The sequence below is a fragment of the Electrophorus electricus genome, chromosome 4, assembly GCF_041902795.1.
Source record: "Electrophorus electricus isolate QZ-2024a chromosome 4, ASM4190279v1, whole genome shotgun sequence".
Taxonomy (NCBI): Eukaryota; Metazoa; Chordata; class Actinopteri; order Gymnotiformes; family Gymnotidae; genus Electrophorus; species Electrophorus electricus.
Window position 1 is genome coordinate 13110885 of NC_137500.1, and position 27748 is coordinate 13138632.

Below are 27748 nucleotides of genomic sequence, written 5' to 3' on the forward strand. Positions count from 1 at the left end.
CTCTTAAAAATGTTCTCTCTAGTACTACTTCCATTTCTACCCTACAACTCTCATTCTCACACCATAAGATTTTATTGGTGGTAATTTTACACTTAAAACTGTACATCTACAAATTTTTAATGACATTTTTTCCAGTCTGTTGAATATATTATCCATTAAACATTTACAGTGGTTCAGAAAGGTAAGAACAAGCCCACCTATTAATAATTTTTATTTTCAACATGCTTAAACAATAGGTTTACATAAAAAGTGTAAACATTCACAATAAGAAGTAAATCAAATAAAAATAAAGAACTATGAATATTTTTACATTTCTTAATGTAAATGTAGTCTTTATTTTATTTAACACGTTATTTTTCTGCTAGTTCCATTGATACATTTGGAGACAGTGTTCATTGAGTGTTTTTCAGCCCCTCAGGGCAAATGTGTACCTGAACCTCACATGTCTGCTTGTGTGCTTCTCATCAAACAGATGGTTGAACATATTGTAATTAATTAATGAGGCTTTTGTTAATGAGGGCCCTCATCAGCAGAGCAGGAGCAACTACACCTCCCCAACCCAGCCAGCCATTGTCTCCTCAGACAACACACTGCAGAAAAATAACTGTCTTAAAAATATTACATAACATTACTTACATAATGGGGGAAAATACAAAGAAATCAGGGAAACAGAAGAATCACAGCAATGGACATTAGTTGCTTTCATGTGAGATGTTTCCATCATTGTTAAATTCTGACATGTGGCGTTGCAACTCTGTGCTTTCTGATTATCATCTAAGATGGTAAAAACAAAACATATAGATACTTAGAGACCTGCTACTTGATATGAGAGACCAAAAACTCATACGAACACAAGTTTGTTAACTGTTTGTTAATTAACTTTGATAGCTTAAGACCTTTCAAACTGCCCAAAAATGTAGACAGACTTAAAAAAGGGCAACTATCAGGTACTGATTATGCAGAACAGACAAATGGCATCAACACAGAGCATGCAAAGTGCAGACACAAAGTGATTCTTTTTCGCATCAAACTGAACAAGTGTCATGAAGATGGCGTGAAATACATCTTGATGATGTCATCACTGTGTTGATCTGATGACAACATGTCATGGTGAATTACTATAACAAAGAACTATGACTCTATCTCATGTTTCACCCATGTCAAGAGGACAAGGTCTTAAACCCTGTATACAGAGAGATATGTCTCTCTGGAAACAAGGAAACAGGAAAATTATGACAAATGTATCTAAACAAATCCTGGAACAAAAAAAAAAAAAGAATATTTAAGATATACAAAATTCTTTGTAAATAAACCACCATAAGTCAGAGCTGTTAAGAAGAGGTGTGATGTGCATGTAACATCTCAGAATACATTGTGCCAGAATTTCTAGGAACAATATAAAAATGTGTTTTTTCACTGTAGTCACTGTAGATCATTTTGTTTATGGCTGTATGTACAATGTAACGTTCAGTGTGCAATAGCACCATAAGGCTCCACAAGAACAGTACTGAAGCTCCTACACTACTTAAATGCCTCATAGAACAAGTGGATACATGCACCAATGTCATTGAAATGAGGAGCATATCTCATAAGAAATTATTCAGGACCATAGCCCAATCCCTGTCGGTTTTCATGCCCCAGGGATGAAAGTCTACTTTTGTGAACTAGGACGACATAGCTAATCTGCCAAATGAAACCTCATCCACAAATAAAATTACTGAGCCAAAATATTGCATGCTGCTATGTCATGCCAAATGTCAGTAGAGCAGGTATGTAACAATAAATGAAAAGGTCACTTTTTTTCCCCCCACTTAAATTACCTTATAGTATAGCATTTACAGAGCAAGATGTCTCCAAGAAGAATTTTCAATAAATTTGACTTAAATGGTGATCAAATTAGAAAAAAAAATATGGAAGGGTTGTAATTCACAAACTTAAGAACTATGAGCTTTTGTAATGGAGGGTGCAGAGACAAAGTTTTATGTGAGCAAAGCCACAGAATAAACTTAATGCTATCACAAAGGAAGGCACATATAGGTTCCATAAATACTCTGGTCCTTTACTTTAAAGGCCAGTTTTCATATCTAACCATATATTAAAAGAGCCAGATTGTTATTTACTTTACATTGTAGTCTATGGGAAAATGCGCTCTGGCTATGCTGTATTTGTTAGGCTACCAGAGGCTTATGCTTAGGAGGGAACTTCTTACATGATAACGGTATTGCAAAAAACAAAATAACAAACTTCTGCATTTTGTCAGCTGTGTTACAATAAAGATAACTTACGATAGGCCAAACGCGTACTCCACTGAAGGCCATCAGTTAACAATTAACACTGATAGCCAATATGAAAACACAATTCGAACATTTAGTAGCAAGAAGCTAACGAAGACACTACATAGTCAGTCACCTCTCCCATTACATTTCTTCTGTCATGATAGACAAGCTCCCACAGGCGACCACTATGCAAACGGTCCCGTCAAGTGCCCCCTGTCTTTATGGTGTAATCTGATGCTCGAGGGGGTTACCATCACATGGTGGAAATTTCCACGGTCGCGTCTCCGTTAAATGGGTATGGGCTGGAGGACCCAGTATCAGACGTCCGCCTCTTCCTATCGCTTCTGAGAGATTTGGAGTAATTTACCGACGAATCAGGTGGGTAGTCACAAACAACAGTTTATTCAAATGTCAGGAGACGTAGTTATATCTCTGTGCTACCTCAGCAGATGCATGCAAAAAAAAAGTGACTCAATTTACTGCAGCCCAGCATTACCCACACAGGTCAAAATAATATATAACTTGAAATATATAGGTTGTCCTGTGAAATACAACAGTTGGGTTTTAACGAAGTAAGTTCATTTCAATTACTTGTAACTGGCAAATTATCTATAAAAGTAGCCGTTGAAGAAAATAACCTTATCTGTCTAAATTACTCAGGGGTGTAACCCCGCAGGAGGTAGAGTAGACTACGTTCTAGTGTTCCTAAATGCAAACACTTCTCATAACTTATGTAAATAGACTATGTATAAGCGTGCAGCATTCGGGCTAAAAGGAGGTCGAATGCTGTCGCTGGTTTAATTTTTATTTTATAACATTTTGACATTTTGTCTTCGTACATGTAAGACACAAAGCATTGTATATTACAGCGCGCGTGGCAGCTCTGAAATGTTTTACCTCGTTACATCTGTGAATCATTTATGCATTAGTTGCCCAAACAAAGCTACCCCATGTTTTATTGCCTACATGTACATTGAAAAAAATGGATTTGCAGAAAGTAACAATGGCCAGGGGGAAAATTTTTATATATATATATATATATATATATATATATATATATAATATATATATAAAAAATATTAAAAATTGTAAAAGAAAGTGTAGGCTACCTAGGGCTAGGGGCATTTTAGGGATAAAAGGTTTGATTTTACTTCTGTGGAGAAAATACTGATCATCACTAAAACGCTGAATCCGTACCTTGCGTGTGTGAATTGTTTTAATCACTTTTAATGCATTAAAGCAGGTTTATACATGTCGCGAGCTTCAGAAAGGTGGGGGTGGGGCTATTTTTGTAGATTCGCCCGCGAGAATCGTACTGTCTGTCTATGCATTGGTCAGTAAATACGTCTGGTTGCTTAATAAGAGTATGAATTAGCTTTTTGTTGTAGTGCGTTGTATTGTGCAGGTGTACTTTAAAACTATGCTGGTGAAAAACACTGGATTTTCTGACGAGGATTGTACCATTTCAAATGTTTTCTCCTTGGTTTTTTTTTTCCTCGCCACATACGTGTGACACAGCTTATCCACAATAATTTAGCCTAATGGCCATTATACAATTAAGGCTATTTCAATGTAAAATTCGTCTCTAGTTTCTCAGAAACGAAATTAGCTTAAGTTAAATATTTTCTGGTAGCTGATACTGTAGTAACTTTGGACAGTCTGGAACATTCAGGGAATAACAGTGAAAGTATAAGACCCACCCACTGGTTAGCATTTCTCTCATGGATTCTCACTGTAGCTGACGTCATGTCAGTAACATTAATATTAAATGAGTTGTCGATACGTTTCGATTATATTCATTTGAATTTGTTCACCTCCCTAGTTATAAATTAATCGGAGTTTAGTTTGAAGGGGTTTTTTTTGTTTTGTTTTTTTCCTTTATATTTTTGTGGTGTATCTGTTTAAATGTTAAACCAAATTTCCACTCCTGAAGGGTTTCTTAGACCTTTTGTCTTCCACTGTAATTTGGAAATGTTAACAAGGATAAAACTGCAATAGTACAATTGGTTTTCACAAATGGCACCACTACATTTTAACAAGGTTGCTCTTTCAGATCCTTATTCACTAAATAAAGTAGATTCAATCTTGACGAATTGCTGGAACTGGTATTTCTGCCATTCCGTGTTATCTAACTGTGAATCTGTGAATAAACATTGCCGCAAGATATTGTGTTCTTTAAGGAAACCTCAGAGAAAGAGTTATAGGCACAAACAAGCTGAAGAACCTGTCATCTTCAAGTACAGCCTTGCCTTTTGAGAACACCCTTGGGTGACAAGACATCTGGAAAGGGTGCTCTGGCTACAGGTTTCTCTATTCAAGTGATTGCCAAAAACAACCACACAAATACAGATCATACATTTTTCACACTTTCTAAGATGAGCTCTGAGCGAGCCAATCAGTGATGGTGCGCTGTATATGTGCATCAGATAACCCATGGAAGGGGTCCTGGGCTTTATTCATAAAGTGCCCTTGTGTATTCTAAGATTTGCTAAATCCAGCCAATTTTTAGATCAGTAATAGCAAGTCGCTAAAAGATACTAGTAATTGCTCATGTACATTGTCTTGTGGCATCATCATATCCATACTTTCACCCAGAGCTCTCAGTAATTGTCGTTAAGTGGCCTCCATAAAGTGGGCCAAACCTTTGGTTGGATTCAGTGAGTGTCAGTTTACCCAAGCTCATCCAAACCCACAGACCATCATGAAATATTTAGTCACCGATTGGGTAGGGGTATAGTGTGTAAAGCTATATATAGGTAGAAATGTATATCTAATGGCTTTCACATATCCAATGTGTATTTCATCTTTATCTCAAAATACAAGCTAAAAACACATTCTGTAAAACTGTTTTTGCTATTCCAACCAACAGTCAATCTTTAAATATAAGAATGCTATTAAAATCCATATAAAGTATTACCGCTTGCTGTCTAAATGTAGCCTTAATGCAGAAATGGTTATGTTGTACATATTCCACATTCATGTCAGCACACCCCAGACCTCAGGCACCATTAGGGAAGTAGGAGGAGGTTACCTCTCTACACTTAACCATGACACAGACCGCTCCAGAAGGGTTAATTCAAGTGAATTTTGGGAATGTGTTTGTCTGCAAAGTTCTGATCTTTAGCTGGTACAGAAATGAGCCAGACTCATGCCTGATCTTCAAGAAATAGACTAACATTCAAATTGGCAACCCGAGTTTTGCTGGAACCAGCTTTCAGTACTGAAATAATATTTATTTTTTTGTTTCAGTTGCATTTCCGTAGCAGCATCTTATTAGGAAGGTCCTTTTCTGTTTCTCAGGTCTTTCAGATGAACTTCAGTGTAGACCAGATGGTAGATGCAGTTAACGTGACAGGGGTGAGTCATCAAATACTGATCTACTTAAAACTGTTAGCTCAGAAGTATTTGTCAGAGCTTAATTAGTGTTTTAATAAGTTATATTTAACATTATTGATTTTTACATTTTTACAAATTAGGCCCTAGTTAATCATGAAGTCTGCCACTCTCAGTCCTGTGTTTTTTCTGGTTAACAGAAATGAATATATATCGGTTATTAAATAATGTGAGCAAGTGTGATGCTTTGACTTATCTCTGCCATGTAATTCTATTGAGTGGACTGCAGAGATTTTTGGGAAATGCAGGCCTGGTTTGTGGTTGTTTAGGCATGTAGTTCAAGGTTTTATTAATAACAGAGCAAACATGGTTCAAAGCTTGGTGTATGTAACAAACAAGGTCATCCAACTTCATATGTGTAGTGGGTGGGGGTTGGGGTTTTGTGACATGTCTCCCCTAATAATTCCTGCTCACACTACTCATATGTTAGGTTTGCTGGTGTATGCAGTGTCTACAATACTATATGCTATACTATGTTAAGTTCAGTAGCTGCATAATTTCTAATCTATAATTTCTACTGAAAATTTAGATTAATTTAACAATGTTCAAACAAACACCTATAAATTATGACACCGATTTGTACTTATTTGCTTTTGGTTTTGTAGCTCTGCAGTACAGGTGAACTGTGGTCTTATTATGATTATGGTGACATCTTACTCATGGCATGGTCAGAGAAATGTATTTTCATATGGACACTTATTTTTTTCTGAACAGTAAGCACACTGTGATGGCTAAGATTAAAAGACCAATAGAGGGTTGCATGGCTGCAATTAATATACTGTAATATTATTAACATTACATTAATTGTTTTCATTAAAGGTTTGTGTAAGATACTAGTGTCTGTTCTGTATTTTAGTTCCATTGTGGTATTTTATAGAAGAGCCATCTGTGAGTTTAACCTGTTGCTGTGTCACTGATCCTCCAAAAGAGAAGCAAATCAATAAAGTCCAATAAGTTCATGGCCAGAGCTCTTGCAGTCCTATGCATGCCAACCCTGAGGAAAAGTTCCTCTCTTTTCACAATTCAAATTTAGTGTTAATATCCTTTTTTCTGGTACTTTTTTTTTTACTGCTGATGTGTGTTTTTACAGTATTTCTTGACTCATATTTGCTATTAACAACTTGTCTGATAAGGTATCTGTATAGCTGGACTTTTCTGAAGCCAGTATCCCACAGTCATGAAATCAACAATGTCACCTGTAGAGCAACCTGTTCCAGTCTTGGAGACACTTGCTCTCTACACACCTGTTAGACTATTTGAACTAACATTTATCCTAACAACTTGTGACTGTGCCAGTAACCAGGCCCTGCTATGTATTATTTTATGCACTTCAATTTCTTTAAATATAGGACTAAAAATTATGCTTGCTGCTTCTGTTTCGATTAACATATTTGTCACTTCTAAAGCTGTTGTGATCATTTTAGATATTTAATAATCATAAGTTTGGTAACAAAGTTTGCACACCAAATTATGCATTTTATTTCCGTTTTTATTTTCTAAGAAAATCATTGGGTCCTATTAAAGAACAGTACCAATGACCTTCAAATGTTACTGTTGTCCTTTATTGTTTCCTCAGAGAACATATGTTAAGCAAAAATGTAAACTCCTACTGGACCATTAAACCCATCCATTTAGCCTAGGGAGGAGACAGTGTTTAACTATGTGCAATGTGTTATCTGAGCTCAGTCAAAGCTGCTGCATCAAGCAGTATTTGCTTGTAGACTGCAGAGAGATGCCAGCTAACATGTAGGGACTTGTAACAAGTGTGCAATGGGAGCATCTTTTCATCACCTCTATCACAAATCGTAAAATAAGGATTTTAATAGGGTTTATAATTAAGTTATGGGTTTTGGCACTCAACCCTTTAAATAATAGCCCCAGAGATCACTTCAGGTTTTTTTGGGGTTTTTTTTGTTTGTTTTTTTTGGATACTCACACCTATGCCAGAATAGTAGTAACATTTTATGTGTAAAATGTCTGAAAGCCTTAGCTCAAAGCAGTGGAGACGGGTCTTGTTATTGGTGTTTAGAGAATGTGAGAGTCCACAAAAAAAAGAGTACTACCTGGTTATGAGTACACTCTGCTGTTTTTAACCAGTCTAGTTTTAATGAACATTACATTCATGGTCCCTTAATGTATGTAAGGCTTCATGTTCTGAGATCCACCCCAATTGGTTTGCTTAGTGAGCGTGTGACTGTGATCTGTAGCGACTGGCACCTGAGTTGAGCTTGACTCCCAGTATGTTCTCTTGTTGCCTGCCAATTTGGTTCCTAACATGAGGCCCTGCTGCCCCTTTCTCTGGAGTCCCTGATAAATGGCCACCATTAGGTGCCGCACAGAAGCTTGTGTTTACTATGGAGTCAATTACATTTACATTTATGGTATTTAGTAGATGCACTTATCCACAGTGACTTACAAAAGTGCTTTGTCATTTACTCATAGTCATAAAAGTTTAATTTACACAATTAAAATTTTACACAATTTGTTTCTTTTTATGGTCACAAGACAGAACCAGACATTCTTAGACTGCTACTGGGAATGGCTGAAAATTATATTCCTCCCTATGTGGATGAGGACTGATCTATTGTTTTTGAAGACTGAATTAAGCTTGACTTATGGTTGGCACATACTATCCTACTGCAGGTGTGGACAAGAAGGGTGAAATTTGGCAGATGTGGAACGTTGCATTACAGTGAGAAAAGTGGGTGCTCTGGATCAGTCTGGATATGAATTAAAACCCCCTTTATGTCTTAAATTACTATTACTAATTGCTGCTTAGGGATCAGCTTGTTGGATTATTTGCAGGAAGATTATTTGAACAAAAAAGATACATATGTCTGTTCGTCTTTTCTATTTGGCTTGTAGTCCAAAAAGTGAAAAGTTGTAATGTGCTGCTTTTTTGTTTTAATTTACTCAGTAATAAAACATGTCCAGTAAGTAACCCTTTCTTAGTCTAGACACCTGGCTGTTAAGAGAGTTGGTACCAGGGCCAGGTTTGCCAAAAGCAATCACGTTTCACACTGAACTCTATCATTTAAGATGCTGTTAACACTTCTATGTTTGTAGTTGCTTCTACAGTGAACTCCAGTGGTAAATGAGGCCCAGATCCTCTGGCAGAGAAAGGATTACACTATTAACCCTTTGAACTGGCCTTTAGATATCAGCATAAACATCTTCACTCACACAAAACTCATACCCTCCCTACTCATACACACACTGCTACATTACATGCTTTGTCTAATGATTCTAAAGCATACAGTGTTTTTTGAAGGTTTTTTGTTTGTTTCAGGATTGTGGTGTTTACTCTTGCTCCTCTTAGTTTCTTCAGCATTAAAGAGCAATCTCTATAGTCCTTCCATATGGGCTTTTGATTCCATATACAAATAACAATGCTGTAAACTAGGTTCAGAATGTTCTTCAAATGCTGCTTTCATTTAATTTAAAACCACACAGTGTATTTTTAATGCTGAGCAGAGAAGTGGAATTGAGATGTTATTTCTTTGTAAACCGACAGGTGTACTCACCATATATTTGGAATTAAGATGAAATTGTGACCTTCTATCCAAATCACCCTCATTTGGAGAGAAGGCCCATTTATTCTTACAAAGTTAGTTCAGAGTGGTGTTTTCTGTTCAAGGATTTAAAATTAAGAAAACATAGATTATGCCTAATTTTGGCCCGTAGGGCTTTATCTACACTGTTTCTTCTATGAAATCAGACTGCAGAGCAATCAGAGCTACCTTCCATCGGCATGCGCATGTTGGTATGATGTTTGAGCTTGCTTTACTGCTGCATGTGTTGGCTTGACTCCACTCTGGTGAAATGAAAGATGTCGTTCTCTGCACCGTGCCCACACTGGGACCTTGGAGATGGTTACTTTTTCAAATGTAATAGAGCAGGTTCTTTTTTGAACAGTGTCAGGTGTTAAGGACAGCACCCAAAGAAAACTGTAATATCAATATGTATGTATAATAAATGTAATTTTGGCCATAATGTGGTGTGCTAATATTCACCTTTCACCTCCCCTCACAGTTTCACAGATTTCATGATCTGCCCCTTTGTTCTGAGTGAGGCAGCATGGCTAGCCATAGGTTACATGCGTGTGTGTTTGCAGAGTCTGGTGTGGTTTTGGGGCCATGTGTGGCACCTGGTGAGAGTTTTGGCATGATAACAGGGTGAAGTGTAAATTCACTGCTTCGTTTTTGACCCTTGAGCCAAAGCTAGTGATTGGCTCTGTGTTGTACCCTGTGGTTTGGAGAGGGCTGTCTCCATATAAGGAATGACACTCAGCATAGGAAAGCTCTTTCTCCTTGAGATGAGAAATGCATCTGCATCAACAGTAAGAGGGAATTTATTTGACCAGATAATTGGATATTTTACTGCTCAGGATTGAGATTATTTCATACAGATTATATGATGGATTGTGTAGATTTGAAATGGTTTGTCACTAGTTACTTGTGTGATTAGACTGCTTGTTTGCTTGTAAGGGTATTTGCAAAATTGTAATGTTTTACAATATCAGATAGCTTCAAAATGATTGTTGGGTTGTAAAAGTGGCAGTTGTCTATACACATCTATTTGCTTTCAGTGGATGCTACAATGTCTTTTAGTTTCTTTTGACATTAACACATTTCATAGAATTTGCCAACTCCAGCTTTTAAGTAGTAAGTAGTTAGTACTGTCGCATTTACTAAATCTCAAACAACACTTTTTCTGAGATTTGTGATGTTATTCCTAAAGATGATAAGTGGTTAATATATGCATTGAGGGAGAGAGTATACAAAAAGCGCATCCCTCTCATCCCAGAACAACAGAGCAAACATTAACTGATGCAATGCATGTTATCTTGTCCATATTTTCGGATCCTGTGTGTTCTCTGTCTAATGACGCAGGTGGGGGTGGGGAAGGAGCATTGAGGCAATGGCTCACACTAGAGTAGCCCTGATTGGCTGAGAAGAGCCCTCCCTCTACTCTTTATAGCTGCCACTCACCTGAGGTAGTATAAGCAAATTTCTTCCTTCCTCCTGTCAGCACGGAACGCTAGCCTGATTGTGAGTACTTTTAAAAGCCATTTAACAGCTTCGTTCACACTGTAACCTGCCACATTCACGTGATACTGAGTTAAAAGCCATTTGGAATTCAGCAGACCCATGTTGTTTTCATGTCCAAGACTTTGTGTGTGCAGCTGTTTGCTAATTCTGAGTTCTGTTAGAACGTGTGTCTTCTTGCCCCAAGGGGATTTGCGGCTTTGTGGTTGGTGTCAGAGCTGGGTGTGAGTGGGGGATATTACCCCTAGTATGAGCTTACATTGAAGAGAGTTTTTTGTTTTGTTTTGGGGTTTTTTCTTGTTGTAAAGCACAGTAGCATCACAAAGATGCCCTTCAGCAGCCCTGCCCTGAAAGTCTCCAGATTGAAAACTTTGGCTTCTCTCCATGTGTGTGCTGTTTAATTTCTATTTTGTACTGAAGTGAGTTGATGTCAGAAAAATGTATTTAGCTATTTTAGTTGGAAATACAGAGGCGATTGTGGCATGCTAAATAGTTTGTTACAATGATAAATTGTTTAAGCTGCAAGATGGATTTAGAAAGATTTTGGCTTTCCTAAAATGTAAAACTATATTTCAGAAACATACAATAGTCAACATAGTACATTCAAACATAATTACAAGTGTATCTTGCAGCTGTATATCAAGAATCCAAAGACTTAATTTAACTGCACAATTATAGCACTATTAGAACTACTGTAATGAAAAATGATGATAAATGAACTTTAAAAGGCTATAAAAGAATATTACAAAACTTATGAATGTTGAGTGTGCAGTTAAAACGAATCAATGCAGCTTGAAAAATGACTTCCACTGGAATTTCTATATAAAAATGAATCACTCAGCTTTAACCATATTTTTTGGAGAAGTGGTGTTCTCAGAGGTCTATGAGTGATACTAGTTATGGAGTGACAAATAAATAATTGCAAAAATTAAGTTAATTGCATAGAATAGTTGAAGTGTAAAGCCAGCGCGCTTCTGTCATAAAGGCTCTGTACTGCAGCCATTTAAGATAGTTTACTACCCGTATTCCATACAATGCTGGCAGGACAGGTTTAACAGGCTCCACAACACAATGCCTGGCAAATATTAGCCATGCAGCTTTGAAAGTTAATTTAAAAACTATTCCTTACTTTCAAGTCTTGTTAAATCTATTTTGGAGAGAAATCCTGACACTCCATGGACCTGCCACTGAGTTCAGACTCTAAACCTTCGTTCTTGTAACTACATACCTTTTTGATATAGGTTTCTCTGTAGTTTTAAAGAATCTGATTTTGTTGCAACAGGGTTCATTTGTTTGAAAGAAACAAAGTATGAAAAGAGGAGGCATGCACTGCTGCCATTTGTCGGAAATTGGGGGGGAAACTACAAAGTGCTAATGATATACAGTGTCACAATGTCTAGGTATATTCATATGCAAATTGACCACACCTTCCTCACTTCTCCCACATATTGTTTTGTTTCACCCAGTGATGTTTATTCAACACATGGCTGCCTCTCTTATGGGCAGGGAGTGTCTCAGTGGAAAGTTTTCAGCTCTTGGTCCAGAACAATCCTGGCTGCACACGTTAGTCCTATCAAAGAAAGCTTTGTGTGAGGAATAGGAGAGTTGTGTGTAATTTGATGTACGACTGTTTGGCAATGTGGTCCCATTTGCTGTCTCATAAAGTGTTACATAATGCTTTCCTCTTTCGGCACTGAGGGGCAGGAGAGAACGTTTTGTGGTTGACCAACAGTATACCATTTTGACTCCAAATTACTCTTGCAGGGCTTGAGTTTTGATAGATTTCAGAATGGTGTCAGCAGGAATGATCTTCACAGAATCTGTGAGGTGGAGGGTATCAAACTGGTGAATTTATGGGTTATATAATATACTTGACGGTGTTGCATAATATTTTATGTTGTGATGGTTTTTCAGAATTGCTAACAAGGATTTCCAATTCTGAATTCACGTTTTCAAAATTTCAGTCAAGTCTATAACATGCACCTTGGTACAGCAAATCATATTATGCCCAAAATGCACAAAACCTTCCAGGTCAGGTGTTGGGCCTCACCTGCCTCCTTTCCTCAGCTGGCACAAGCTTTTAAAAGCCTTCCATTATCCAAGAATGAAATTAGGACTATTATCTATCTCTGGGAATGTTCAAACCAGAATAAATACTTATTTATTATAAAAATAATGTGTCTGTATAGTCTGTGTCTTCTGTTCAATGCACAGGTCATCAGTAGTCTTGGATAATGTTTTATCAGGGCCCTAGGTGTAAGGCTTACACTTCAAACACTTTAAATACTGACAGTGTGTTTGCAACGATCCTTATTTTAAAGTATTGTCAGAGATGACACTTCTCACTGTGGAGCTTTCCAACGTAGCACTGAAAATTCCTGCACCTCCCCTTGAAGTATGTAGCTAATAAGCTCTGTGCTGCAGTTTGACAGGCCTCCCTCAGTGACTTATGAGATGGTCTGAGCTTGTGGTCTTCCACCATGTTGAATGAGACCACGCATGCATAATTGAACAAAATTTCCTTTCTTCTAGATGGTCATGAAATTCCTCAGTACTGAGGTCTCCTCAATAGGTCTCCAGCTGAGACAGGAATTGCCTATGATTGGTCAGATTACATAACAATCAGTAGTTTATTTATAACCATTATAAAGTTTTTTGTTTTGTATGTATTTAAGTATAGTATTTGTGACCTATCAAATTGTTGTCTACTTGAGCACATACCCAAGAGTATGCAGACATTCACAACAAATACAACAAAACTGGAGCAACTCCTCGAAGCTCTGATACTAGAAAAGTTCTTGAATTATATTTATGAAACAAACAGGAAACCTACTCTGGTAAACTAACCTCCAACAAACAGAAATAACATTTTAATAGCTGATAAACACTTGCTATAAAATTGGGTGATTTAGAAAGTGTTGATGTTTTTTAATTTAAATTCAGCGCATTGACATCTCAGGGGCTGTTCTATTTCAAATGCTGTATAAAGTCTCTGTATGGAAGACTGCTCCTTTTTTGTATAAAAATTTACACTGTATGAGGAGTTGCAAATACAGTAAAATAATCGCTGTACAATGTCTGAGATTACTTCCCTGTTTGGCAGTGTAACAGTGCCATAGAAACAGCAACATCACAGCTTGTCAAAAGCCTCACACCATGGTGACCTCTGTTTGAGGATGTGAAGCATGTCATTTGTACAGTTCAAAAATCACTTTTAAAATGCTACCTTCGTTACCTGTCTTTTAGCGATCATGCTTTAGGCAACCACCCCGCCTGCCTCCCTCTGTTTTAATTGGTGTAAGTATGAGGCTGCCTCTGCAGCTGCACTCTAGATTTTTTTTTCCTTCTGAATGTGGATACAAGTTTTATATTTTGATCTGTTTCCTACTTGCCTATAGACGTGTCTTATCTGGTATTTCGAGTTCCACCCATGTGTTGGCGCTTGCTTTTTCAACGCGACATGTAACCACAGTTTATGCTTTTGAACACATCTGGAATAAATGTGCACAAGGTTTTCCACGTAATTGCTCTGGTCTGGGTCGCAATCCCTGACCGGTGTTCCTGTGTTCTCTTTCCCAGTGAGTGGTTCTCCCCCCTGCCAGGACTACGAGACGACCCTCCCTCTGCACTGTAGTTTTCCCTCTATTTGTGTGCCATGGACCGTATGGAACTGAAGCAAGTGAGCACAGAGGCGGACGACGACAGCAATGCCAGCCTGGATGAGCGCCTCACTGAACCCATGGACTCTGAGAAGACCACGATGAGCAGGTCAGCAGCCACACTTACCTGCTACCCATTCCACAATAAACAGGTCAGCAGCCACACCTACCCGCCACGCCCAGCTGCTACCCGTTCCACAATGAGCAGGTCAGCAGCAACGCCTACCTGCCACGCCCACCTGTTTCCTATTCCTCTTTGGGTTTAGCCTTTATCCCATGGCCTTTATTCCACGCTGTTAATTGTATACGTCATGCCTTCCTAATGCTTTCCAGAACCTGTGAGACTCACACAGCACTATAATCAGATTGTCGGTAGCTAGACACATGACTTTCGTGTCCATCTTAAATTCTCTGTGTTCAGCCTCTCCTCGCTCCCAAAGTCACCCGCTTTCAACTTCCTTTTTGCAGTCAGTATATGGATGAGGAGGATGAAGAGAGTCAGAAGTTCCTCACCCATGGAATGATGAAGAAGAAGTTTGAGGAGTATCATGAAGAATACGTAAGTACATGCCTCAGTGCCGAGAAAGAACTAGAATTGGCTGAACTTCATTTTGCAGTAGTGTAATCAGTTGATGATTTCTGATATGCTGCAGGCAAAGCATATTTCAAACACAATTTAGTTGTTTGTTCTACTGAAGAGATTAAAAACTCGATGATACAGGATTAACTGCAGGACCACAGCCAGTCAGTATTTTTGTGTGGTAAATACAACCAACCCTAGTGAGTCCACTCTGTACCACTGTGAAATTGGTACACAACCAGATACTTGCATAATTACACTTAAAGCAGCTGTAATCAACACTTTGCTTATTAGAATTGATGGTCTATTTGTGTCTTGACCACCCCTCACCCCCTCTCTCTTTCCTGCAGCACCCAGGACATGCTTCTTTTGGGATGTCTGTTTTTAACCTCAGTAATGCCATCATGGGGAGTGGGATCCTGGGTCTGTCTTTCGCTATGGCCAACACTGGCATCGTCCTGTTTCTGTAAGTGTGCTACTTACTGGCTCCCGGGCACAATATGTATGCTCTGGATGGGGTTTCAGAGCAGCGCCCAGTGGGCTAGTTGGGGGTTGAACTCCCACACTGCTGTGCAGGCTGGATGGGTTTCTACTGTGAAATGTGTAATGTAGCTGAGGCAGACACCAGTGCTATTTTTGCTGGTGGAACTCCCATTCACTGGCCTCTTTCTATAAACTGTGACTGTCTGCTGAGGGGCTAGGGTCATTGAGTGAAATATATCTACATGTATGTGCGCGAGGGAGCCTGCGAGAGAGAAGAAGAGACAGAAGAGTAGAAAGAGACTGAAGTAAAAAGAATAAGTTAAGATGACTGGAGGTCGTTTTCTTTTGTTTGGACGTAGTGACCCCGGCCCAGCTGAGTGACAGTGGGCAGCTGAACAGCTCAGCCTCTCTGACCTCAAATTCTGCCCATAGCGTGAGGATGAAGAGCGCATCTTTCTCAGGTCTTGCGTCATCGTGCACAGATCAGTGTTCAGTCCCACATCGGCCACTCAGCTCTGGCCTCTCACGGCAGGCGCTATTTCTGTGACACTGGGACTACAGGTGGCCAGTGTCCGATGACCCATCAGCAGTTCGAGCTGTGACGACCAGATTCGGAGGATTCCCTTTATCGCTCCTTGATCTCTTTATTCCTCTTTCATGCTCTCTCTCTGTTTTTCTTGCTCCTGCACACTCTCATACTGTGACAGGTGGGACACAGTTTTGGGACACAGTGGTGGGACATGAAAGTTGACAGGGTCTAAATGGAGACATAGACAGGCTGTTTCTGGTAGCTAGATTTACATGTACCTGCTCTGTTTGCCCTGTTAGACAATATACAGTATGTGGAGTGTAGGGAGGACTAACGGCAGACTGATGAACCCGTAACGCCTTGGTCCATTGTGTGTCACCTCACAGACTGTGACTCGTTCTTTTGAGACACGGACCCAGACACCAGGGGAAATTTTCAGTCGTCTTCAGAATTCTCGAGAAAAGCCGGGAGGAAACCCAGAGTGCACTAGGCACTTTGCAGCATGAAAAATGACAGGTACATGTTCTCATAAACAGTAAATATTGCCTGAACATGTTGTGGCTTTGCTTTGCAGTGTTCTCCTTTTGGGCGTATCTATTCTGTCACTCTATTCCATTCATCTGCTACTGGTAACAGCTAAAGAAGGAGGTAAGCATCTCAGTGATTTACTCTTCTGGAGGCAGGGGGAGTGGGTTTGGCACGCACGTATGTGCAATGCAAAGAGTTTATAAATAGTACTGTAGCCTCTGTATGTATGTATGCATGTATGTGTGTGTATATATTCTCCTCTCGTTGTCAGGTTCCCTAATCTATGAGAAGTTGGGTGAAAGGGCATTTGGCTGGCCAGGGAAAATAACAGCATTTGGATCCATAATCCTGCAGAATATAGGAGGTGAGGAGAACTGGCAAATATGTAGGGATAGCTTTTACTCTTATTTAAGGGGTGTGTACGTGTGTGTGTGTGCATGTGGTGTTTTGTACTGGGAGACAAATTGCTTCTGTGTATGTACCCTGCTCATCCTGTGACCCCATGTGTCAGCGTGTAGTAATAATTAGCTCCTATGAATACTCACATGCTGTTGAATTGACCTCTTCCAGTACTGATGGATGCAGAAGGTGGGAGTGTGGTGGAGACAGTTGAACTGTCCCATGGGAGCAGGTTGTGATTGAATGAATTGTCTCTGTTCAGCCATGTCCAGCTACCTGTTCATAGTGAAATACGAGCTTCCTGAGGTTATCCGAACCTTTCTAGGGCTAGAGGAGAACTCTGGGTAAGTGCAGCATGCTGAGTGTGAGGGCATGCATTTGTTTGCCATTCTTTTAATGACATTTAATTGGTCCCTAATGAGTGCAAGTTTGATTAGTTCATGTGATTGTATGGGGGGGGGGTTTTGACATCTCTGCTCTCTGGCTCCTCTGCAGTGAGTGGTACCTGAATGGTAATTACCTGGTGGTGTTTGTGTCTGTAGGAATTATCCTACCTCTGTCCCTGCTCAAAAACCTTGGTAAGGCGTGTGTATATGTGTGTGTGTGCTTGTGTTCATGTTTTTCTGAGGTATATGATTGTGTGAATTTATTGTGTTTGTATTTGTGTCTTACATTTCTTATACTCTTGTGCAGGCTACCTGGGCTACACCAGCGGGTTTTCCCTCTCATGTATGGTCTTCTTTGTGGGGGTGGTAAGTGTTCCTTTGCTCTTTTTTTAATTTATATAGCTTTATATATAGCTCAAGGTGGCTTTACAGTTGATAGAAAACACAAAGTGCAGCAGAGATTCAATAGTCGTGCTCCAGTGCAAATCTGTTACAGGTGAGCATTCAAAATGTTAGTCGAGTCAAGCTATCCAACAACATTAACTGTGTCAGTCGGATGGTTGTGGATCCGCTATTACTTAGGGTTCTGTATCAACCCCTCTCTCTCTTTCTCTCTCTCTCTCTCTCTCTCTCTCTCTCTCTCTCCATCATTTCCTCCATGACTCTTAGTTAATTTATAAGAAGACTCAGCTTCCATGTCCTCTGCCATTCTTTTTCCACCACGCATCTAACATGAGCCTGAACGGGTCAGAGCTGCTGGGGCCATACGCGCTCCACAATGGCTCCACTCTGATCGGTGCTCACTTGGACCCCTACCCACCTGCCGCTGCCACCCACGTCTCTGGGGACAACTACATGTCCCACCCGGATGACTATGAGGACGTATGCACGCCCAAATACTTTGTGTTCAACTCGCAGGTGAGAGCAATGGGTATGTGCTTAGAATGTGAGGTGTGAGATGTATACATGTCCAAGTTAGATGATAACACTTATACTAACTGAAACATTTGCATTTACTAAAGGTGCGTGGTGAAGTAGCTTAGTTCTAGTGTAGCAGCAAACTATTAAAACGAACTCTTAAATTATATAACTTGAATTGTTAAAGTGAATGGGTTCTGTCATGGTCTTTTCCTCTAGACTGCATACACTATTCCTATTCTGGCTTTTGCGTTTGTGTGTCACCCAGAGGTCCTTCCCATATTCAGTGAACTGAAGGAGTGAGTAGAATAGTTTCCCATCTTTCCAGCAAAAAAGTACACAATAAAAAATATAATTCATCGATTTGTCAGTTTAGTGTTTGTTTTGTTGTTAACTGTTGTGTTACATGGTGTACACCTGTTACACGTGTTTTTGTTACACATTACAGTCGCAGTCAGAAGAAGATGCAGAATGTATCCAACTTGTCGATCCTGGCTATGGTTATAATGTACATGCTGTCAGCGCTGTTTGGCTACCTCACATTCTATGGTATATTCCTTCACCTGCACAGACAGAAACATTCACATAGTCAGCACACTTCTAAATGCCATGCTAATCTCCTTTATCAAAATGTTTAATGTCCAAATGTTTAAGGGCTTCACGTCCAAAAACACCAAACTACAGGCAAATTAGACAGGAGCTGCATGTTGATGCTGTGCTGAGTTTCCATTCCCAGTCCTCTAACACATCCACTGTGGCACTCAGATAACGTGGAGGCCGAGTTACTGCACACATTCATCAAGGTGTACAAGTTTGACACCATGCTGCTGATGGTGCGTCTAGCTGTTCTGACTTCTGTGACACTCACTGTTCCCATTGTCCTCTTCCCTGTGAGTACCCCACACACACACACACAAACAATGGGATTCATAGCAACATATAAGAGCATTGTGTATTCCCAGTTACAGTTTTATGTTCCAAGATCATTCCCCTAATGTTCCTTTTAGGTTATGGAAACATTGAAAAATATTGTTCTGTAAACTTTCGCTGTGTCCAGTTTTCTTCTGTTTGTGGAATTTTTTTTTTTTTTTCTTGGTTATCAGAACATTCCTTAAAACATTTCTGTGATGTTATAGGTCAAATGTTCTGGGAATGTTTTTTGCTATCCAGTTTTACAACAAAAAAAAAATACTGAAAGGGACATTCTAATAACGTTGCAAACAGTATTTAACCATAATGAGCTACCATTTATCAAGGAAATATAAAATTAAAAGGATTCCTTTAAAATTATGCTCTTTTAAAATTGAGTATTTCCCCCTTAATATTTTGAGAACCATCATATAATGTTGTGTAGGGTTCTGAGAATGTTCCATATTAGTGTGTGTCAACATATTTGTTTTAAGCAGCAATTTCTTTGTCCAAATTATCTGAATTTGTTAAACAACACTTTATCAGTTATACAGAGTAAAGAAAATCTGAGCTCAGTTGATGTTTAATGAGATGTGATGATGAGATAAAATCAATGCTATCTTGCAGTCATAACAACCTTTTATCACCATTTTACTGTGTGCACACACATGCAAACATTTACACAACAGGAAAAGTACTGCACTGAATTGTGCTGAGTGCTGAGCACATTGAAATAGGCTACAAGTCAAGCGATCTAATTTTTGGGTTGTTGGTTGTGAATGTGCTATTCAGTACTGCCCGGCAGTACTCTGGGCGTTCTACTGTTTTCTCAAACTCCGTGGCCAGCCTGTTAAGTGCTGTCCAAAAGCACACGCTGTTCCTTCATGAGGTCACTAAATAGTAGCAACCTGAAAAATCCTCAGTGGAATTAGTCTCTTTTGACAAGTCAACCTCTCGCTGCTCCACCCCTTTACCGCTCAACCTCTCGCTGCTCCACCCCTTTACCGCTCAACCTCTCGCTGCTCCACCCCTTTACCGCGCAACCTCTCGCTGCTCCACCCCTCACTGCTCCAGCTTGCGTCCAACTTCCCGGGACTCCCTATGAGATGCATCAGATATGAGGTTCCATGGCACATCCACGCATTTTTTGGCACACACCCCACGATTTGTGTCGCTGCCACATGGTGCCACGCATCTTCCCTGGCAAGGGTGAGCAAAGGCAACAAGAGTGAGATCTGCAGTAGGGCCCTAAATGGATGCAGCTATATTGGGGTCCTCCATGGGCGCCTCTAATGAGCACATTAGAAGTGTGCCTTGTAGCTTTGGCCCTTCTTGGCTACGGGACATTTTTACACGTGCTCACATTTTCCTGTTTTTTTTTTCACACCTCTTGTCGGAAAGGTTTTTATGTTCATCTTGCTTAGCTGAAGCAACATGTGTCTAAAGGTTTATTATAGCTTATTCTTGGTGTAGAAGGGACTTTAAAATTGTTTGGTGTATATTAGTTAGGAGTCGTGTCTGGGGCATTTTACTATCTGAATTTCTTGAAGTTAAGAGATTGTTTTTGGTTTTGATTAATGGGTTATTCTTTAGCTGCCAGGAAACCTATGTATTAGCCCTTCTCAGACCTGTTCACAGTTCGTTAAGCAAACTCTTTTTGTTTGTGTATCTGACTTGCTGGCTGACTGTCTGTTGTGTTTGTCATTTCCCCAGAGTTCTCTTCACAGGCAAAGCTGTGAAACATTAAACAGTCCACTTGGTGGAGCTGTTGTCTAAAAGCGTAACCCTTACGACTGAATATTTAATGTAGGGAAGAATAATTTAGGCAGGTTACAATTCAGCTCTGGCACCAAATAGCTTCTTTTAAATGTATATATCACGAGCTGATTTCACATACACAAAATCGCGCTTGTCTTCTTTAGCTAGATAAACACAGGGTGTGATCACATATTACTTGATACACATATACACATGGAGATACTTGAGGTGAGGGAAGATTGAGAGGGTGGGGGTGGATGGAATATTCCACTGTACAGAGCTTGTGCGGAGAGCATGACCTTGGGCAGAATCAGACAATGCAGTTCCACTCATCTGCCACTGGAGGGACTTCAAGTAATGACCTCAATTGGCTTGAACTAACTGGAGAGTCTTTCTGTTTTCTGGTGTGTTCATTTCTTTCTTTTTTTTCACTTGAATTCTTGTATCGTATAGTTCTGAAAGTTGGCTCTCTGTTTGTAGTGTAGTATGTCAGAAAGACGGTTCAGAGAGGCCATTTGAACATTGGCAGCAGGACTGGAGGATATACGAGGCATTTTGTGTTCTGGCATTCCTTGCCCTTAACATTTCTAAAAGGTCACAGCTCTTGAGAGACAGAGAGAGAGGGAGAGAGAGAGAGAGATTATATTTGCTTTGTCTCTGGGCTGCAGAGACCTTGGCTTAGTTACAGTAATGCCGTGTGATTTAAACCTTTTTATATTATCATTTGTCAGAACAGGTTCATCTACTGGGCTTTTTCCATTCCATTTCCATTCCAAACACACGTGACCTGAGGCATAAGTTTAGTTTATCACACAACTTGACTCTTGTGATGACTTGATTAGTCAGCATAACTTTTGCATAAATCACATGCTGCTGTGTGTTTTGTAGTCATGGGCTAATTATATGTATAATGTGCTGAACTATATTCTCTAATTCCAATACAGACATGATTCCTTCCACTTGTCCCAGTGACGATTTTCTTAACACACGCACTTTGTACTAAATATAGATTGCTATAATGCTACATTTTATCTAGAAATGTGTGATTAGTATATTTGAAGGCCCATTACTATTGCAAAAGTAAGATTGAGTTGCACAATTTCCAGGAGGCCACTTTGCTGTGAGTAGTGTCAGTGAGGATTTCCAAATGTAGTGGAAGTTCAATCTATGACTTGGAGGTCCGTATGGGCCGTTTTCCAAAAGTATGCTAACTCTGTGCCCTCAGAGCATGCATGCGTAATTACTATGGCAGTAGATTGAGTCTGACAGCCTGCAAGGCTAGCAGTGGAAAAGGTCCTGCTGACAGACAAGGATGTCAGAACATTATATAGAAAGCAAATTCCTTATGGTGTTTAAAACTCTGTAGTTCTAGTGGGAAGGACAGTCACACTGACTCCAAAACTAATTGTCCCAGCAGTTTGCTGTACTCTCACTGCCAGCCTGTGGTTCGGCGCAGTGGCCCGCTACCGTGGTAAGGGGCAGAGCGCAGAGGGCCACTGGGTGAATGTCACGCTCCCTCCCTCACAGCTCACTAGAGTGCTGAATTATTTCATCCATTAGTGCTGGGGAACCAAAATGTCACACCCAGGTAGCAACCAGCAAAAGTTCCTTTATGTAAGAGCCTGTTCAAAGAGTACCCACTAGTATCACCCTACCGTAAATCCAGCCCTAACGCCTAGCAGGAGGAGACAGAAAAAGTGCACTTTGCCAGAGATTTTTCAGTAGATGAGTACACTTAAGAATGTGAATCTTAGGATCTTAAACTAAATAACAGATTTTTTTTTTTTTATTCATTTTTAATTTGAATAAAATTTGTTTCAGATTGGATTATCACTGCATGATTTCTCCTTGTTAAGTGAAGCGCATGTTTACTGTGGCCCATTCAAATAGCACAATTACATTGTGTCTATCAGAAAACCTTTAATTATAAAAAACTTTATAAAAACTTTAAAAGGTTGTTTTATAAAGTGGTCTTTACTTATTTTTCTGCTATTATTCATGCATGGGAGGATTTATTTAATAACTACTCTGTTACCTGGTGATTATGAACCTACTTACTCAAAAACCTACTCACTTGTAAGATTATACAGATTATAGAGATGCTTGTACTCCATTATCATTGCCTTATAAGCGGTGGTGGAATTAGAGAAAGCCTATTTGCAAATAATGTTTTGAAAAGACCTGGCAAATTTTAATATTTTCTGCTCCACTTTATTTCATATTTTGTTTCACTTTATTTTGTATTATCTAAAGCTGCTCACTCCCTAAATAATACATAGTTCAATCAGCCTCTTCACATAACTCACAGAGACATAAGTCATATGAGGTGGTGTGGGTGAGACTCTGCCACACCTCCTGTGAGCTGGCTGATGCAACTCTCTCATGCCGTTTCACAAGATGAAGGCACAGCAGGTTAATGCAGGGCACCAACCCCCACCCTGTGTCCTGTTCTTCACCCTCTCACTGTTGAACTTTCCCCCAGTCCACTGCCTTTCCCAAGCCTGAAGTCTAAGCCGATAAAGCCCCGATCCTGTGACAGCTTCAGCTAATTACCTGCATTCTCATCCACCTGTTCCTGTATTTACATGTTTGTCTTTAAGTATTTACACTGTTTGGGGGGGGGGGGGTTGCGTGCATTCATGCATATGTGTGTGAGGCAGAGGTGAGCTCAGGCCACATTCCAAGTTACAGTTTCTGCTAGCCTACTGCTGGTTCAAGAAGGTTGCCCACTTCTTAGAACCCAGTAGAGCCCATTACCCTGCTTAAAATAATAATAAAAAACAATGATCTTATTGCTTTCATAACTTTTGCTTTCTCCAGCCACATTTCTTTATTGGAATTAAGATCAATGCTCAGTTTTAATTAATGAAACGGTTATTATTCATTTGTTTTAAGTTAACCACAATATCCTACAAAGTTCCTACAGAGAGAACTATTCAACCCCCATTGTGCATACACACCACTGCCACCTTATTTGTGTGTGTGTGTGCGTGCGTGCGTGCGTGCACACGCCGTTATTAAAAATATACGGGTTCTGTGTCTGTATTAAAAGTTTGCATTTTTGTAGAACAGAGAAAGTAGTCAAAATCTTTTATCATTTAACCTATTGTAAAATTTATGAAGCAAGACACAGCATCACAGACAAAAATTATTTTAAAACGTTACACTTGGTTTTTGTGTGTGTCTTGGTGTGCGTATAGATTCGCTCATCCATCACCACGTTGCTCTTTGCTGGGCGAGAATTCAGCTGGTTCAGACACATCCTCATTGCTGCAGCCATCTTGGCCTTCAACAATCTTCTCGTTATCTTTGTCCCGACAATCAGAGACATTTTTGGTTTTATAGGTGAGTCATGATGTCCTCCTGTGAGTGAACACTTGTAAAAATGGCAGTCACACGTGGACTATCTTCACATCTACTGTCAATGGCTTCTTACAACACACAACACAAACATCACCATTAAAACCATAGTACTAAATGGCTCATAGTTTAATATGAAAGATTTTCCACAGTTCATACAGTATAAGGAAATGTGAGAAATGACCAGTGAAAATGAAGATTGATCTGCGATCTAACCATGATCGAAGCTTGGTGGGTTCTCATCTCCTCTGTGTTCCACCTCTTTCTCCCATAGGTTCCTCCGCTGCCACCCTGTTGATCTTCATCCTGCCTGCGGCCTTCTACCTGCGTCTGGTGAAGAGCATACCACTCAGGTCCCCCCAGAAGATATCAGTAAGTGCACTTTATTACTTGGCTTCAGTCTACACAACCTCAATTGATTTGTGCTGTTATTTCCAACTGCTGTTAATATTATCGTCCTGTAACACAGTATGGTGATGGCATTAACATCATCCCGTAACGCAGTACGGCGCGGGCGTTCTCAATTAGACTCTCTCCACTTTGTTGCATGGCTTTGCAACTTCGTTGCTCACGTCAAACCTTCCTTCCCATCTGCAGGCAGCCATCTTCCTAGTGGTGGGCGTCATCTTTATGTTTGGCAGCCTGTCCCTCATCATCCTCGACTGGATCCACAACCCCCCCGGGTCCGGCGGTGGTCACTAAGCAACCCAGAGCTTACCACACCCCACCGTGACCTCCCCAAAGACACAGACCGAGTATTACTCTGAGCCATGTGACGGTCAATTCACAGACGTCCCACACAGTATTAGTCGCAGATGTGCAGCCTTCGTGCTCTGTCTTTCCCACTCCACTGCTCTCTCTGTCATCACATCTTCATGATTGTGTGCCATTTAGGTTTTTTGTTGTTGTTGTTGTTGTTGTTTTTTTTATATTGGTTGCACATGGTAAATGGAGACTTGAAACTCCAGCCACAACACAGAGGAGGACTGGAGTAATTACCCTTGTGTTTGCTCTGTCCTGAGCCTGAGTGCTCTCCATCTGGATGAGTGTGTGGGAGAGAGAGGGGGATGCTGAGTCTGACCTGGCTGCCTTCACTGCGGGAAAGATGCCCTCCATGCTTGGGGAGGTCATTTTCTCCATGTACGATCAGCACTTGTAGATTATCTCAACATTTTTTATGTATGTTTATGCACATGATCATTCACTTAGTCTACCAACAAAGTTTTTTTTAACCAGTTTTATTTTTGTTTTTAACTTTTTTTTAAATAACTGAACAATAGTATTTCGAAGTGTATGTAACTAGAGTCGTAGTTACCTGTTGATAATCAAGTAGTATCACTTTTACTTTCAGAGTTTTAGTGTCTTATGGGCTATATGCTTTGTGAGGGAAATGGTCCAATCTTCTTTTTCCACTTGGTGGGGGGGGGGAACCCTCTCTAAACGTAACAAGAACTAGCTGCATGCGCAGATTCACTGTGACAGATGTGGTGTGCAGTGGACACTGCTGTTATGTGCTGGAAGAGTGCTGAGCCAGGACTCGTCAAGTGTATTGTCGTTTTGTTTTTACTGAGTCATATACGGAGCTCTACAGATCACCTCTATGCAAGAACATTTGCACATGCTTAACTGACTTGACAAAAACAGAAGGCTTTAGTATCTTCAGCTGTAAAAGCTGGGGGTGATCCTCAGTATCCAGCGTCATTCCAACTTTGGTGCTGTTGCTGTCGCTCTGACTCTGCAAGAGAGATAACATGAGATTTTAAAAAAAGATAAAAAGCTTTAGCAATACGAATGTGAACCTTTGTCACGCCAATAAAGCACTATTGAACTGAACTGAATTAAAATGAGATGGCTACCAGTAACCCTGAAATCCAAACATCAGTCACTCGCTGAAGCTCGGATACCGGTAGATACGTTGCGTATTTCAGACCTGTGTCTTCACTGTGGATGGTATTGCTTTGTTGAGTAAAAGCCAGGGTAGGAAGCTAAATGCTCACAGAGCAGAGGTCAGAACATGACTAGGCACATTTTTTCCTGTACTGTAAAGCTCACGGAACAGCAGGCATTTGCTAGCGGTTTCCCAGCATCGTGCTGGCATAAGACTTCTGGCAGGACTGTTCAGTGGATTAGGGCACTTTTTCACATTTGGCCCGGGTTTCCACATCACAAATAAATTTTGCTCAAATGACTTCTTTAATTATTTCTAATCTATTATAGTCTTCCCAGGAAATAAAAGTGCAGTTTGGCCATTATTGCATGGCATTATAAATCAGCCAGAAGTTTGGATCTCTCTTTTCTTGTTTGTGCCATGCTTTGCTGTATCAATCTGCCCTTTGTCTACAACTTTGGGAACACAGACATCGTGACACCAGACACACAAGTGTCAAAGCAAACACTGCAGATTTCACTCTGAGCATGTTTCGTTCCGATCCAGCCAAAGTGGACAATATTTATAGATCCTTTGTTGATCTACTTGGATATAAACAAATGGATATTTCAAATGAAATGGTATACTTTTTTGCATGTTTTGGATCATGGTCTTTTTTTTGACAGTTGTATATTCTTTGTAAATAATCTGCTGTAAGATACACTTGGCTATTGTAGGGTGTTGAGGGATTGCATCTCAAGAGTTTACCAGTACAATTTTAGCATTGTGTGTTTTAGATCTGGGTGTTTCTTTCGTTCTTTGTTTTTCTTTGTCTGTCTTTCTCTTTCAAGCTTGCTTTGTAAATTTGTTGAAAAGTTGTTGTATTTCTATTATGTCATCCATGGCTGTTTTTATGAATGAAATGAAAAACTTAAGTGTATTTTTGTTGTTGTTACCTGATTGTCAGCTAATGATGATGATGATGATGATATCTGCCAGGCAAAGAAGCATGGACGTCTGTATGGAACGTTGCTTTAAACAGGAAGAACCTTCCTGTTCTGCAGCTGTTTCTCTGAAGAACACACACCTGCGAGGCCTGGCCTTGCTGGGGAGCTCATTCACACACACTGGCCATTCAAAGCTTTTCACTCTTTGTAAGCCAGGCAGTAGTCATCCTCACATGTTTATCAGCTCCCATGTTTCCACTGTCTGACGTCAGCATCATGCTTCTTAGGCTTCAGCTCTGTGCCTTGACTTTTTCCCTCAGGTGTTTAACCAAGGGAGTCCAGCTGTATCTCTGGAGGGTTCCTATGTTGGTTTTCTTTCCTAATACCTCAGTAGTCTTTTCACAATTTTTATTTTTTATATTTATTACTCACATCCAGTTGACTTTTCACAGTGCTAGTGATGATGCAAAAACCGTAAAGCTAAAACACCCTCCACAGATGATTCTCAACTTACCTTTCTCAACCTTCTACCTGAGTGCCATTTAACCGCCATTTAACCCATGAGAAGCACTGGCATACTATTGGCCAATGGACTCCGACTCCTATGGATCAACTCCTCGTGATTCTTATATTTGCCATATCCCAGGGTTTTTTTGTGTGTCAATCAAGCTGTTTCAATATAATGAAATAAAATTATTAAGAAACAAA

At 39.9% G+C, this 27748-nt stretch overlaps 1 protein-coding gene across 5 annotated transcripts; it reads left to right on the top strand.

Annotated features, from left to right (window-relative positions):
• The first annotated feature begins 2500 nt into the window (after nucleotides 1-2500).
• slc38a4 (solute carrier family 38 member 4) lies at nucleotides 2501-27748 on the top strand. Of its 5 annotated transcripts, XM_081712458.1 has the most exons (17): nucleotides 2514-2654; nucleotides 5577-5633; nucleotides 14297-14584; nucleotides 14845-14935; nucleotides 15307-15422; nucleotides 16543-16616; nucleotides 16768-16860; nucleotides 17158-17239; nucleotides 17391-17473; nucleotides 17589-17647; nucleotides 17951-18199; nucleotides 18419-18498; nucleotides 18648-18748; nucleotides 18965-19089; nucleotides 24067-24211; nucleotides 24501-24598; nucleotides 24824-27748. In XM_081712458.1, the coding sequence occupies exons 3-17, from the start codon at nucleotides 14373-14375 to the stop codon at nucleotides 24926-24928; spliced, it is 1713 nt and encodes a 570-aa protein (XP_081568584.1). In that variant the 5' UTR covers nucleotides 2514-2654; nucleotides 5577-5633; nucleotides 14297-14372; the 3' UTR covers nucleotides 24929-27748. The 5 variants fall into 5 exon arrangements, with proteins under 5 accessions (XP_081568583.1, XP_035390155.2, XP_081568584.1 ...); XM_081712457.1 differs by lacking the exon at nucleotides 5577-5633 and having other exon boundaries at nucleotides 2501-2654; XM_035534262.2 differs by lacking the exon at nucleotides 5577-5633 and having other exon boundaries at nucleotides 2501-2654; nucleotides 14297-14485.